The sequence below is a fragment of the Colias eurytheme genome, chromosome 14 (genome assembly GCF_061535395.1).
Source record: "Colias eurytheme isolate Ceu_HAF_F1 chromosome 14, ilColEury1 Martin Lab GWU primary, whole genome shotgun sequence".
In the NCBI taxonomy this organism is placed as follows: domain Eukaryota; kingdom Metazoa; phylum Arthropoda; class Insecta; order Lepidoptera; family Pieridae; genus Colias; species Colias eurytheme.
Window position 1 is genome coordinate 1387421 of NC_142993.1, and position 16177 is coordinate 1403597.

Here is a 16177-nt window from a genome sequence, read left to right on the forward strand (position 1 = left end):
AATGCTGATATGTGAAGTATTACAGATCATAATATTGAAAAATAGCAATAATAACTGCAATACTTATTAGTTATTACATATCGTAAAATTACAATTTAAGTAAATATTAAAAAAATGTAGTTGATTTTCCTTCATACTTGGCCACGTACTTTATGTTGTTTGTTAATAATTGTAATCAACGCAAGCAAATGTAAAACAAAATAAAAAAAAGAGTGATGCGAGTGATGTTTGTAACTGATGCGTAATGCGTGATGTTGCATTACGTGTCAAAGTGATATTACTTTTGTACTATTACACGCATTACCTACCCATGTCTAGTCGGCTGCCATATTGTTGTGATGTGATCAGTGATTGATTTGATTGACGTCTACGGCCTGTTATTGTGATTGAATCGGAGTATATTTACATTTCTTTTAAAATCAATTATTATTAAGTCTTATTTATGATATGAACTGTATATAATAAGAATCAATTAACAAAAACCAACAATGACAACCACTGCAAAAGTAGCAGTGTCTCAGATACTGCGCAATAAAGATGAATTAGGTGAAGAAGATGATGAACCTAAAAAGAAATCCAGGGAGGATTGGCGTAAGGCCAAAGAATTGGAGGAAGCTCGAAAAGCGGGTACAGCACCTGCTGCTGTCGATGAAACAGGTAATTTATAGGTTAAATTTAGGGATGTAACGATACATGATTTTGCCGATACGATACCGATACCGATATTTGTAGTAATGTATCGGCGATACCGATACCGATACCGATATCGATGGCTTGGTAGAAAAATAAATAGTGAAGTATGCATAAAAAGTTACCAACATTTAACAGAGACAACTGTTAATCGTATTCTTTTAAATAAAAATGCCAAATCAAAAAACAACAAAACCATTTATTTTAGTATTATTATTTTACGAAGTCAGTTAAACTTTAAGTAATACACATACAATCAGTACCTAATAAAAGTTTACAATTGGTAGAGTTTTTTTCAGAAAACAAAGTGCGCACGCGCGGGCGGCCTCCCGCATCGTTCATTGGGCGCGGATTTTTGAATTATTTTATATCAAAAAAATTGGTTGTTTGTAAAGTAGGTTTACGATCGAGATGTTTACGTGATAACATAATGCAGTGGCAGCGCTCGAGATGAAACGGGAGATCGGTCCGTCTCTCTCTCGTTATACCTGCGATCGCGCTCGTGAGGTTTTGGTGTGACACAAGTTTATGAACATGTCAACCGACTAAAACGATTTTAAAAACGTTATCACGTTAAAAATTAAAAAAATTCAAAATTATTTATTTCTTTCCTTTACATAAACAAATTTGTGATTGGAACACTCCTAGTAAACAAATAAAATGCTTGTGTCAGGAGGTTCCGCTCTTCCTTAATCCGTCAGTCCTCGGATCACAGACACAATAGAAAATATATTGTGTCTCGGCCCGATCGGGCCGCTCGGTGGTCAATGGGTTAACATTATTACAGAAACAGAAATAAAACAATATGAATGAATACAATGCAAAAACATAAAAGAAAAGAAAGAATTTAATTAAAAAATATCGGTATCGGTTGATTTATTATCGGCGATACCGATATATCGGCTTGCCGATATATCGGCCGATATATCGGTATCGGTATCGGTATCGTTACATCCCTAGTTAAATTACTTGTGTAAACAACATCATAGTCAATACAAAAGCCTACCGTTGCATTGTAAATACATATATTTTCCTACGATATGTATTAACAATGCATTAACATTTAAAGCTCAGTTTCTCTGTTTCATCAAAACTTAAGTATATTTAACACTGTTTTATTTAATTGTACACAATAAGAACTATGTTCTGTCATCTGAAACACAAGTTCATAATTCAATGACTCATCGATCAATGCAGCCTGCAATTAACTAATAAGCTACTTTTATACAAATTAGGTTATTATATTGATCAAATCAAGAAATCAATAATTAAAATAATAAAGCCTAAAATTTGTAAAACCAAAACCTGAACAACAATTTTTTTATGTGAACTCCTTTCATTTCAACAAAATTTTATCTCGCTTAATATTCCAGGAAAGGACATAAATCCGCATATACCACAATACATATCATCTGCCCCATGGTACTATGGGACGTCTGGGCCGACTCTCAAACATCAGCGTCCACAGGAAGACAGGGAAGGACAGTTTACCAAACTCGACACATTCTATAATAAGGGTGTTGATACTGTGAGTGTTTTAAAATGTTAATTACAGTGTGATCTTAATACTATTATAAAGGCGAAAGTTTGTAAGGATGTATGGATGTTTGTTACTCTTTCACGTAAAAACTACTGAACCAATTACAATGAAATTTAGCACACATATAGAGGGTAACTTGGATTAACACATAGGATAGGTTTAATCCCGGAAATCCCACGGGAACAGGAACTATGCGGGTTTTCCTTTGAAAACGCGGGTGAAGCCGCGGGCGGAAATCTAGTAAGTGATAAAATAAAGTATCAAGGAGTCAATATTTCCATTTCTTATGTAAGAGAATATGATTACATTTTTATAACTTTGTTGTATTGTAAACTAGCTTACCGCCCGCGGCTTCGCCCGCTTTGTCTAAAACCTAATACATAAATTATATACTAAAAGCTTCCTCTTGAATCACTCTATCTATAAAAAAAACCGCATCAAAATCAGTTGCGTAGTTTTAAAGATTTAAGCATACAAAGGGACAGAGAAAGCGACTTTGTTTTATACTATGTAGTGATGATGTGAATAAAATGTATGTATGTATGTTTATATATGCTGTTATTATATTAAATGTTAATATTATTATGACTGGAACATTTAATTTCCGGGGTCAGCACAGAGTATTTAAAGAAATGGAAACCATTAGAATTATATTTATTTGCAAAACTATAATTAAATAAGTATATTTTTTTTACAGACCTCAGTTTCTACCAAATATAGGAAGGGTGCATGTGAGAACTGTGGAGCAATGACACATAAGAAAAAAGATTGTCTTGAAAGGCCCAGAAAGGTAAGACATTAACTTTAACTTATTTCTATAAGTATGTTAATAAGTTATTGATTCTTAATATAAAGAGCTATAACGTAAATACTTAATTTGAAGAATCTTTTTTGGAAAAGATGAACTTTGTGTTTTAAATATCTGTTTTTTGAAGTGAAACTTCTTTATGGGGGTTGGAAAAAAATTTTGTGTAACATTTTTCCATTACGCGCCATCTTGTTTTTATCCCGTCCCGTCCCGTGCGTAAAGTTGCATATAGTAAATTATTTTTTGAAAAATAAGGTCATAAAGAAGTTTCACTTCTTACGTGTGTACACTAGTACACGCACACATTTTTTATTGAATATGTATGATAAAACCATTATTTTATTCTGTAGATTGGAGCAAAATTCACAAACGCAGGTATCGCGCCAGATGAATTCAACCAGCCCAACCTAAACTTAAGTTATGACGGCAAAAGGGACAGATGGAATGGCTACGATCCATCCGAGCATAAAGCTATTATAGAGGAATATCAAAAGGTTGAGGAGGCGAAACGAGAAATGAGAGCCAAGAAGTTGGAGGAAGGTAGAATATCCTAATCTTAATATATATAAATCTCGTGTCACAATGTTTGTCCTCAATGGAATCCTAAACCACTTAACCGATTATAATAAAATTCGCACCCCATGTGCAGTTCGATCCAACTTGAGAGATAGGATAGTTTAAACATGTAGGTACCACGGGCGAAGCCGGGGCGGACCGCTAGTTAGTTTAATAAATTACCAATATAATTTTGAGTTTGATCAAATTGTTATAAAACCTATAAATTTCAGATCCAACAGCAATGGAAGATGACGACAATGAAGGTGAAGACGAAGACAAATATGTGGATGAAGTTGACATGCCTGGTACTAAGGTTTGTATTTATAATACTTTTCAATGAATATTGTGATTTGTGCCCCCCTTACTTGATTAAGCTTTCTTTAAATCAAAAATAAAAATAAAAAAATTCTATATAAAAAATAAAAACCGAACTCATCATACATTCATTAACCATATTATATCTTTATAAACTATCAGAAAATATTCTATAAATAACATTCAAGTGTGTAACATTTGTTTAGAATCTATCAAAAAAAAATTGTAATTAAATTTGTTTTTTTCACAATATTCCATTTATTTATTATAACACTGGGCTCTTTTTTCAATCCTTGGTTAAAACTTATTCGTCGAATAATGTATAAAACTACCATTTTAAAAACGTATCCTAATTGCCCATATTTGACAGTTTACGTGACATTTTAATATTATCGTGTAATACTTTATTGGACGGATAAGTTTTATCCAAGCATTGAAAAATTGGCCCTTAAAAAAACAATAAATTGTTATTCACAGGTGGATTCAAAACAACGTATTACAGTGCGAAATCTTCGTATTCGTGAAGACACAGCGAAGTACTTGCGCAATTTGGACCTCAATTCCGCATACTACGATCCTAAGACGCGTTCCATGAGAGATAATCCACACCCTGAGGCTGCAGAGTAAGTATTAAGCGCGTCACACACGGTGAAGATAATATAATATTTTATCTAGTACCTTAAGGTATCCGGTAACAGCGTTCTGACCATCATTTTTCTTTTTGTCATTGCGTACTAAGGCCCCTGTAGAACCGCCATCCTGATACAAATGACCCGAAACACTGACACAAAATTCAGGTTGGAAAGATGTATATAAATTAATAACATTTTTCATGATGTCTCTGTAATTTGTCAATGAATTTAAACATTTTCTTACAAAATACGACTTTATTAGAAAACTAAAGGTCTTAAGATGCTTATATTAGCTTCACCTGTATGTTTGTACCTGTGTGATTCCTAAACTCGAGTGTAACTGGGTCAAAATTTGTACACTTATCAAGGATCAGTGACGATGCAATAATTTCTATATTTATTTTTGATTAATATGTAGTTACATAATGTGAAATAGGTACCTATCTTTAAAACTACGCAACGGATTTTGATGCGGTTTTTTGTATACATAGAGTGATTCAAGCGGAAGGTTTTAGTATATAATTTATTAGGTTTTAGACAAAGCGGGCGAAGCCGCGGGCGGAAAGCTTGTATAATATAAAAAACTATAGCACTATTGCATTTATTTCCTCTTTATTTCACAAAAAATCTATAAAACTATATAAACAATGTAAAACTTTCCAGAAGCGACTACGCAGGCGAGAACTTCGTCCGTCTCACCGGAGACACAGCCTCACACGCACAAGCACAAGTCTTCGCTTGGGAGGCACAAGCCAAAGGACTGGATGTACATCTGTTAGCCGAACCCACGAAATTGCAGCTTCTGCAGCAGGACTATCATGAGAAGAAACAGCAGTTTAAGACAAAGGTAATTGTATAGAGTGAGTGTGCCAGCAAGATACAGGTGTATCTGTATTCTGTACTGGTCCTGTCAAATAATTTCATCATTACATACCCTTTTCCGCTCACAGGTGAAGTTATCAGTGCTGGACGCACCCATTCAGCATTAGTTGCTTAATCTAAACTGTACCGGTATAAACATTTCACTATAATTTGTTATACAATATCATATTTATTATTGTATACAGATGATGCAGTTAGTGCTGGACCCAACTATCCAGCACTGACTGCTTACTCTGTAGTCTGTACCATTCCGATAAAACAATTATTCAACTAAAATTCGTTTTTCATTGTAGCACATTTGTGTGCAGATGAAATTGTATAAATCCGGTTTAATAATTTCACTATAAACCGTTCAAAATATTATATAATTTCACATATAATAGTTACAATTTTTTTTTGTACAAGTATAACTTTACCGGTCTGGTCGATTAATTTAACCTCCTTACAAAATACCTTTTTATCTCGCAGGTGAAACAATCAGTACTAGACAAGTACGGTGGGGCGGAGCACCTGGCGGCGCCCGACAGAGCCCTACTGTTGGCGCAGAGCGAAGTCTTCACTACGTACAATAGGGACGGCACTTTGTTGGCCGCCGCTGAGAAGTCCTGGCTCAAGTAAATAATAAATAAATAAATATTTCAGGACAATTTTCACACACGGCACAATCTGATCCCATACTAAGCTTTCACTTGTGTTATGGAAACCAGGCTGATAAACATACATATATAATTTTTAAATAAATACTTATATAGATAATCAACACCCAGACACAGAGCAAACATCTATGTTCATCACACAAATATTTGCCCCGGGTGGGAATCGAACCCACGACCTGTGGCTTGAAAGGCAGGGCCTCTACCAACCAAGCCAACCGGTCAGTCGAAATACCAAAAATCGCTCACAATTAAGTGAGTAATATAGACCATATGTAGTTCAATAACTAAATTAAGATACTAAGGGCTTACTTTTCAATCATTGGTTAAAACTTATTCATCGAATAACATATTAAACTACCAATTCAAAAATGTATTCTAATTGTCCGTATATGACAGTTTACAGGTGACATTTTAAAATGTTCGTGTAATTCTTTATTGGACGAATAAATTTTAACCAAGGATTGAAAAATCGGCCCTAAATATAAAAAACCACGTGTGTCACTCGGGGACTGCCGCGGTAAAGCTATTGCATGCTATGCCTTCAAGCCACACCTCCGCGCCCGTCCCCGTGGGGAGCGTGAGGTTTTTTCGTTACGGAATTTCTCGATTCCGTCCCCGCGCTCAAGGCCCGCGATAGAAGCTATGCAATAGCTTAAGCTTCATATATCTTTCTTATTTCAGGAGTAAATATGAGGAAGATGTTCTCATAAACAACCACACGACTGTCTGGGGCTCGTACTGGAAGGACGGGCAGTGGGGATACAAGTGTTGCCATTCCTTTATAAAGGTAAGTGTTGCCATATTCGAAAATTATTTGAAACTTAGTGTTGCCTAAAATAGTACATATTGTATTGAAAGCATTTTTAGATGATGTTTTTTTTTGTCGTATTGCTCTCCTATTTCTGTAATTATATTATTAACGCGAAGAAAATTTTACTAGAATATAAAAGTATTTATATAAATATTGTATGGTGTGCCAATTATATTATTATCTTGTTCACAGATGTCATACTGCGTAGGCGAAGCCGGTAAATCTGTTGTAATGGATGTTCCAGAACCTTCCACTAGTACAGCAGAAAAGAAAGGTACTGTGATAATAAATTATATTACCTGTATTATTATGTCGTATAATCTATACTATATTTTTTCGCTAGTAACAATATTTTAAAATGAAGGTGTATGCGAGAATAAAAAAAAAACGCTTTTCTCTGGCTGTATATGCTTCTACTTTCTACAGAATTAAATAAATTTTTGTGTTTATGTTCCTTTAAAAAATGTATTGCATAAATATTTTTCTTTACACTAGTAACAACAAAATCGGAGAAATCGTCAGAATCGTCAGAGAGTTCGTCGTCAGAATCCGAAATGGACACGCGGACGAAAACAGAGAAGACAAGCAAGAAGAAAAAGAATAAGAAAAATGCAAAGAAGAAGAAGAGTAAGAAAGAGAAGAAGGAAGAGGATAAGTTGAAAAAGGTATTTTTGCATGTAGTTATAACGCGAATCATGTAAAAAGAACGCTGGATGAAAGTGATGGGATGTGGTTTGGCATGTATCGAGTTTAGCACGAAAGTTATTTGCTGCTTATTTTATTTTTGAAGTAGGCTCTCGAGTCGTGGCTTCGCAACTACATATTTGTTATTCTTATACCACCTCATAACACCAAATAGACCAATAAATTGCCAATGCGCAGCTTAACCGTCAGCGTTCTTAGACCTATAGATGAGTTTAGGAGCATGAACTTATTATGTTGTACATAGTTTATTTCTTTAAAAGTAGTAGGTAATTACATTTTTTTAAATAATGATGTGTCTTTGCCTCCTTTTAAAGTGAGCTAAATTTTAATAATTTCACCGCGTCATATTTTTTTTACTTGTTACATGAAAATGACATTTTTATTTATTTAGGACAAGTAATATTTAACCTTATGCCGTTGCTGTCCGAACAATATTCTTTAATAGTTTTTTTTCGAACAGGCGTTAGAAAAAGAAGAAAGGCAACAAAAGCGCGCGGAACACCTCCTAGCTCAAGATGAAAGGAAACGGCCATACAATAGTATGGTAGAAGTCAAAGAACCGACTAGTGAAGAAATGGAGGCCTATATGATGAAGCGAAGACGGGAGGAAGACCCTATGAGTCAGTTCATGTGATTCAATGTGAATAAAGATTAATTAGACATGTGTTTGTTTTATTTTGAAGTAATGTTAAAAATATACGTGACGACATCAAAAATATTTTTTTATTTCAATCAGATCTAAAGAATAAGAAATGATTCAATTTCTCATACATTGTTAATGGTTTTTCTAAAATTACTCCTCTCCATTGGCCGATACTGAATTTTTGCATAACTACCGAATACAAATACCCAAATGATTTGAATACTTTCTTGACCCACATCATAAAATATTATGATACTAGATTTCCGCCCGCGTTTTCAAAGGAAAACCCGCAAAGTTCCCGTTCTCGTGGAATTTCCGGGATAGAACCTATCCTATGTGTTAATCCAAGTTACCCTCTATATGTGTGCTAAATTTCATTGTAATCGGTTCAGTTGTATTTGCGTGAAAGAGTAACAAACACACACAAACATCATGACAAACTTTCACATTTATAATCCCCGTTTTCCAATTACAGAGCATAATGCGACTCAGTGCCGCACAATGCCGAATTATGCTGATGCTTAATTGGAACGTGAAACGCACCAGCAGGTTGCGCTATGTTCAGTGTTGAAAAAAAAAATTATTCATAGAGTTAGCAATAACCTCATTAATGTGTAAATAAAGTGGTATAGGTAAACCAGAATCTGATGGCAATTAGGGAAATCAAAATTTTGAGTGTGCAACCCTAGGGAAAATGGACTGATCGATCTTGATACTGCTTATTTTTTAGTTTGTTCTCAATATCATTAGTCACATTACATAAGTGGACAATACTGTACTTAATAATGAGATATCCACTTAATATTATGTAGGTACATACTTACATGTATAATATACATATTACTTTTACACAGGTAATACATATTATTATTTACACATACCTATATTTGTATGTTCATTATCATTATGCCATGTGAAAATATCGATGTTATATCGATAGAAAACTAGACTGCTTATAATTTTTTATAAAATAAAATAAAAGTAAAATAATATGTAAAACTATGTTTATTTTCGTAAGTATTAACAGATACACACATTATAAAATTGACTTGGACAGCTTGGACTTGACGAATAGCCGTATTGGAAACTCCTGTAATAAGTTTTCATAAAATTATATTCCAATCAACAAACAATATTATAGTTACCTACATATAATATTTTTTAATTAAAAGTATCAAAGCGGGTAAGTCCAATTTACCAATAAAATCTTCTAAATTGAAAATTGTGATGTGTTTGACCCTTCTTCATCAAATATTTTTCTATACACATTATAAACAACACCTCTTGCTTGTGATCACAGCGGCTTTTTCGACATTTTCGAAGATTTTTTAGACAAAATCCTAAAAATTATATAACAACTGCAAAAAAGACAAATAATTTGACAACCAATTTGATAGTTGTCAAATAAGTTGCCACATGAAAATCTTTTATTTCTTAAATATAAATATGCCATCAGATTCTGGTAGACCTATATACATAATAATTGGTTGAAAAATATTTACGATTATTTTAAGTAATTTGAATTTTGATTTTTTCATTAACATTTTTTTCAATGTTTGTACCTTCATCCATACTTATATTTATTTTTTTAACACAATTTGAATTAACTTTGATTATTTCGAAAAAACTACAATGAAACGAAAGCTTTAAAATTTTTTCCAACAATTAATAATTACTAACGATAAATCGATTGCACGCATCAATTCACGCGCATTACTTTTTCTAGTGCTCGATTGTGCGAAGCGTTGCTGTAGTTGGAACATTCAACGTTAAGCATTATGCCGCTTAATGCGCTCTAGTGCTGTAATTGGAAAACGGGGAATATTAGTAGGATTGTTGAGCCACATTGTCAATTTTCAAAGCAAAAAAATGTATACGATTTTTCAAAGCTTTCGATGCATAATAATTTTCAATGTATGGAACCTGCAACTTTGCAACAACTTTTTAAAAAAAAATACACGATCAAGCTCTTTGTCTAAATACCATAGATATTTTGTTACTATCTGGTAGCGGCAGTACACATGGGGCCAAGGCGTTGGGCCAACGTGTTGGGAAAAAATGAAGGATATCAAGATTCCTGTTCACACATTGGCGTACTGATCATTCTGCATTGGCGCTTCAAGGATGGACGTAGTCCGTAGAAGTTCTTGCAGCCGCGGCAATTTATTTATACAGTGCGTTTAATTATTACGTACATGTGCATCAATAACAATGAGTGTACCTACTCTGCCGTCTGCGATGATACCATTTTCCAATCTCTATTGTCCTTTTTTATATCTGTATAAATAAAACATTATTATGTTTAGATTTTTTCAAATGTTTAAAATGTGTACATTTTAGGTACATTTAATTTAATTTTAACTACCTATAAAACGAAACTTTAAAGATTAGATTTTAGATATTATTATATTAAATGATAATATTATTTATGTAGGTAATAAAGCACAATTTGATCAAAATCATGCTCATTGTATATTGTTATTTAATTTTTAAGAACAAGTAACTTTTTAATACTATTTTACTCATTTTATAAATATATTCATTTTTTTATCGCATTGTATGAAAGTGAGATAAGAAAAACATCTAGAATAATATAATAAATAGAAAATAGAACATCTAATTTTTTGAGTCATATGGTTTTATTTTTGTGTAGTTCATGCCGTGGATTCCAAATTATTCCTTCATGTCGATACAATTCTACGAATTGTAAAACCTCGGCGCCGCCATCGCTATCGGAACATGGTTAAACGTAAATTTCATTGACGCGCAACGATACTGTCTCCGCTGACGAGTAACAACAAACTGAACAAGACACCAACGTGTGAACGCTGTTTGTGGAGCGCGCCAAGATCCTTTGATGTGTGCACAAAAAACCGACAACATTCGGTTGGCCTGCCAATATTGGCGCCAATTATGCTAATGAAGCCAACATACCGCCAAGTGGCTCTCTACACGTTGGCCCAACCCGTTGGCCCAACACGTTGGCCCAATGTGTACTGCCACCATGGCACTCAGAGCAATAAACCATCTGGCAATTATAAAATGACGCACGCCATTTACGAATTCTGTTAGAAACGTCAAAATTTGTTTCATTCATGTCAAACTCATTTTCTTTTTGTTGATTATTAGCAGGCTTTAAGTTTGTGATTGCTTAGATAAATAAAACGTAATGATGGCTGAGGATACGACGGCCGACGCAACAAGGCGATTAAATGTTAAAAAACAGACATTAGACGATGCGTACGCTGCACCGGCGAATTTCTTAGAAATTGACGTGGTGAACCCTACTACGATGGGAGTTGGGAAAAAACGGTACACAGATTACGAGGTTCGAATGAGGGTAAGTGGCTGGTGTTCTTCTAGAAGTTGATTTCGTGATAATTCAATTATATCAAGTTTGTAGTGCGTCGCTATTGAGTGCAACAATAAGTGGGCGTTCTGGCAATCAACTGTGCGTTCGTAGGGTCGATGTGCTGTAGTTTAATCAATTTCCTGTTCCAGACCAATCTTCCTGTGTTCAAAGTGAAAGAGTCGAGCGTGAGACGGCGGTACAGTGATTTCGAATGGCTAAGGAACGAACTAGAAAGGGATAGTAAGGTGGGTGTTTAATTCTTATCAGTGAGTCATTAGTCATTGACTCTTGGTATTTAATTTCCTTTGATATTTTCCGTATCGTTTTAATTTCTCTGATGAAAATAAATGATGAGTCAATAGAAATGACTATTTTTTAGGTAAAAAAATCGAAAAGATTATAAATTACCTGTTAAACTTAGGGAAAATGTCAAATAATTAAATTTGTGTTATGCTTCAAATGATTTTCATCTTATATATAAAATTCTCGTGTCACAATGTTAGTCTGCATACTCCTCCGAAACGGGTGGACCGATTCTCATGAAATTTTCTGTGCATATCGGGTAAGTCTGAGAATCGGCCAACATCTATTTTTCATATGTACCACGGGCGAAGCCGGGGCGGACCGCTAGTAAAATTATAAAATTTAGACATCACTTTTATGTATTCTTACAGATAGTAGTTCCACCTTTACCTGGTAAAGCATTAAAAAGACAACTCCCTTTCCGAAGTGATGATGGTATCTTTGAAGAGGAATTTATAGAAGATCGTAGAAAAGGTAAGGATTTTCATTTTCTAATTTTACATTTTCCATTAACATATCGAAAAAAAATGATTTAATAAACATTCTATAAAAATTTTCTTGATAAGAAATATTTTATGAAATTCCTTCTTTTTATTAGTACAATACATTGAAGAATATTGCAAGATGCACATAAATAATGAACCATAATATTACTTTAACAATTCATGAATAAATACACTATTATTATACCTATATGATGTATAGAAGAATCTATTAACTACATACTTTTGGATCATATAATTGCAATGTAAAATATATTAATTGTATTTATCTTGCAAGTGAATAGTGTTAGTAATCTCTAATAATAATTAGAGTTGAAATACTTCTAATAAGAATTAAATAGTAAATGTAATATAATTACTTAAAATAAATAATTTAATCAATATTCAGGTTTAGTTTAAGTGCATTGTATCAAACAGATGCATAGATTTTGTTGCACACAGCAAAAAAGAAAATAGAATTCAGATTTTGCAATAAAAATAAATATACAATTAGGACAAAGAACATGATTCATATACTTTTAGAATGTACATAATATAATTTTATGTGCATTACAGTATATTTTTTATGTGTATTTGATTAAATTATTATCATTTCAATGATCTACTATATTATTCTTTAACCTAAGTTCAGCTATATTTTTTCGCCATATAACCATTGAGGTATATGTATAGAGAGGACACCACAAAGAAAACCTGTTCAACAAGTGCGGCGGCGCGGGGCGACTTTGTAGATATTCTGCCTCTTATTACTTATAAATTAAAACCAATCAATGTAGGTAACAAATTAATATTGTTTATCTTATTAAAAATATGAATAAACTTATCAATTAAAACCAATCAATGTAACAAAAAAAATTGGTTTGAGACGATTGACTCTAACTCGTGTTACAAATTGTTTAGTAGCGATGTCCTCTCTAGTACGTAGTACATAGTAACTACTACTACTGCAAATAACCCAAGAATCCCAAGATGTAATCCCTAGCTTTGTAACATTTAAGGTTAATTATTGGAATAATCAAGCTATTATTATTTATAAGCATAATAATATATAATTTACCTTCAACCTTGAAATGTCAAATAAATGAAGAATTTAATGAGATTTTTTCCTATTTGAAGCTTACTGACAAAGAAATACAAATTTTATTTATTATAATAGTTCTACAATACCTATATGTACCTCAAATTATAAAATATTATTTTCTGTTTTTAGTTTTTACATTATGCATAATATTATTGTTATATGAAAATGTACACTTGCATGAAAATATATTTATTGCATCAATGAAAATTTAACAAATAACAAATATTAATCACTCAAGTACATACTAATAATATATGGGCAATTTTGCCTGAATAACATAAAAAATACTTTTAAGGGTAAAATTAAAATATAGTATATAATTAACTTTCTTAATCCCCAGTAAAGTCTTGCATAACATTTATATAATACAATCATAAGACAAGCGCAATACATTATAAGTAGTGTTAAAAATAATTAGTGAATCCTTAACAATGCACTAACTTAATCAGCTGCCGACGTTAGTGTTCACCTTGAGTTATCTTAGTTGCGTCTTGGAATATAAACAATAATATTTAGTATCAAACGCCAGTCGATGGCCTGTTTGTTATTCGTTTTTAGCGATTATCTCTGTGTATTTGCATTTATGAATTATTAATAAATAGGTGTACGCTATGATGGTTTATTGTTAGATTGCGATTTACCTCTTATCTTTATACAATAACCTGTAGTACTTTGGATACCTATTCTTATTACCTAAACACTACCTACTAAACTACTTTGAGGATACTTACATGCTTTTAAAAAAATTGTACTTGTAAAATTATTTCAATCAAATTTCTATCAACATAAGACACTTTTATTTGACAAAAATTCCTTCTCAACTAGTGATGAGAATAATTGTAATATAATATAACGACGATTCGAAAGCATATTAGAATGACTAACAGATTGGAATTGAATAATTGTGTCTATGTATAACCTATTAATTTCGTTCATCGTAGATACCCTATATTCAAATAATTTCTAATTTTTTATACTAGTTACTGCTACTTTATTATTTTACGTGTCCTGAAATCAAACCCAATTATACACATTTATTCAATTCCATTATATATCTATTATCACGCAAAATAGTCTAGTTGTCGATTTGCGGAAACGTGATGTCCGTATTATTATTATCGCCTATATGCCTATATAGACTTAAATTTTTTTATTTTTTTAAACGTGAATTAGATATGTTTAAATTTTGTGGTTGTGCTTATGATTTTATGCTTTTAATCTTTATTTCCAGGTCTAGAAGTGTTTATAAATAAAATAGCGGGTCACCCGCTGGCCCAGAACGAGAGATGCCTTCACATGTTCCTGCAAGATCCCAATATCGATAAGAACTACGTCCCCGGCAAGATCCGAAACACATAACCTTATAACATCTTCATACTGTAAAGCAATTCTCCCATACATTATATTTTTATTTATTTTTATAAATAATTCGTGATTTGAATTAAAGGTAAATATTAATGTAGGTAAATATTGTGTGCTATCAGTTTGTTATTAAGCTTTTCTGTAAAACAGTATTTTTTATATGGCTTGGCAGTCTAGAAAAAAAAAATTTGTTCCCACAAAATTGGGCAAATGTCGCCAACCTAAATATTTAGTTTGCAAAGAATTAATCCTTCGGGTTTTTTAATATTTCTTTGCCAGTCTGTATCCATGATTTATTTAGTGTTGCTATTTAATTAATAATGCTTTTCTAAAGTTATAAATAACTATAGAATAACATTAAATAAATAAAGGAGAATTGCTTTACAAGTAGCCGTCCCGTACAGTGATAAAACTTGGACCTTCACTTATATCATTTGATAATGAGATTTAGGCAATATTGAACACTTATTTCATTCCACAAATAGAAGTGAAATTTTGCATATAAATATTCTGTGAGACTTGAATTCTCAATGAAATCATAACAACTCAAAGTTTATTATTTTTTGAGGATTTAAATAAGATTTGTTTTTTTAGTTGTTTGTGGATTTTTTTTACTCTCAACTGAATACACTTGCACATAAATTAGTAGAATTTACTGTATTGCTTATCAAATCTATTATATTTAAAATGAATTATTATTAGATTGCTGGTCAATCTTCAAATAGTAGTTTAGTTTTTATTTTTCCATATTGTTTCCACAGATCCATAATAATTGTAACATGTTTTATATGCAAATATTTCACTTCTTAATAATTGTCTATGTCACCGATGTGTAAGGTCTGTCGGAAAAAATGTATTTTAGAACAAAAATAATAAAATTATATTTAAGATACCTAGTTGTCGTTAAGCAATATTATTGGTATTGTTAATATTGTTTATTGATTGGAGCGTTTGGCGTTAAGTTATTAGAAATGTGGTTATAAATCGGCCCTGCGTTATTTTTTTTATGAAAAAAATTTCGCGCGCTTTACACTGTGAAGTTAGCGCGGTGAGATTTTATGTACAAATGTACGTGCACCCTTGATTTATTTTAATAAATTTATATTCAATTTAAATTAATTATGTACCTACTGCAATAATACGAGGATCTGATTCGAATTATGAAATATGTTTGTTTTTATATACATTGTATTTAATTAATGTACAATCAAATTATGTTTTGTATGTATGCTAGTTGCAGTTTGAAGAAAAAATATTATTCTGTATCTTTGATATTATTAGGCAGAAAATTTGTAAAAATGAGGCTCAGATATAGCAAAGATTGAATTATTTTTAC

General features: G+C 32.3%; 2 protein-coding genes across 2 annotated transcripts; both read left to right on the forward strand.

The window, feature by feature from the left end:
* Positions 1–357: 357 nt before the first annotated feature.
* Slu7 (Pre-mRNA-splicing factor Slu7) lies at positions 358–8257 on the forward strand. The gene is made up of 12 exons (XM_090109494.1): positions 358–657; positions 2064–2218; positions 2928–3020; positions 3389–3578; positions 3827–3909; positions 4389–4534; positions 5207–5390; positions 5894–6039; positions 6763–6868; positions 7085–7166; positions 7388–7557; positions 8058–8257. The coding sequence occupies exons 1-12, from the start codon at positions 489–491 to the stop codon at positions 8229–8231; spliced, it is 1698 nt and encodes a 565-aa protein (XP_089965620.1). The 5' UTR covers positions 358–488; the 3' UTR covers positions 8232–8257.
* A 3047-nt stretch (positions 8258–11304) lies between these two features.
* Positions 11305–15932, forward strand: Snx3 (sorting nexin 3). Its single transcript, XM_090109488.1, has 4 exons — positions 11305–11580; positions 11742–11837; positions 12267–12369; positions 14711–15932. Exons 1-4 carry the CDS (start codon positions 11410–11412, stop codon positions 14836–14838), a joined length of 498 nt encoding a protein of 165 aa, XP_089965614.1. The 5' UTR covers positions 11305–11409; the 3' UTR covers positions 14839–15932.
* The last annotated feature ends 245 nt before the right edge of the window (positions 15933–16177 follow it).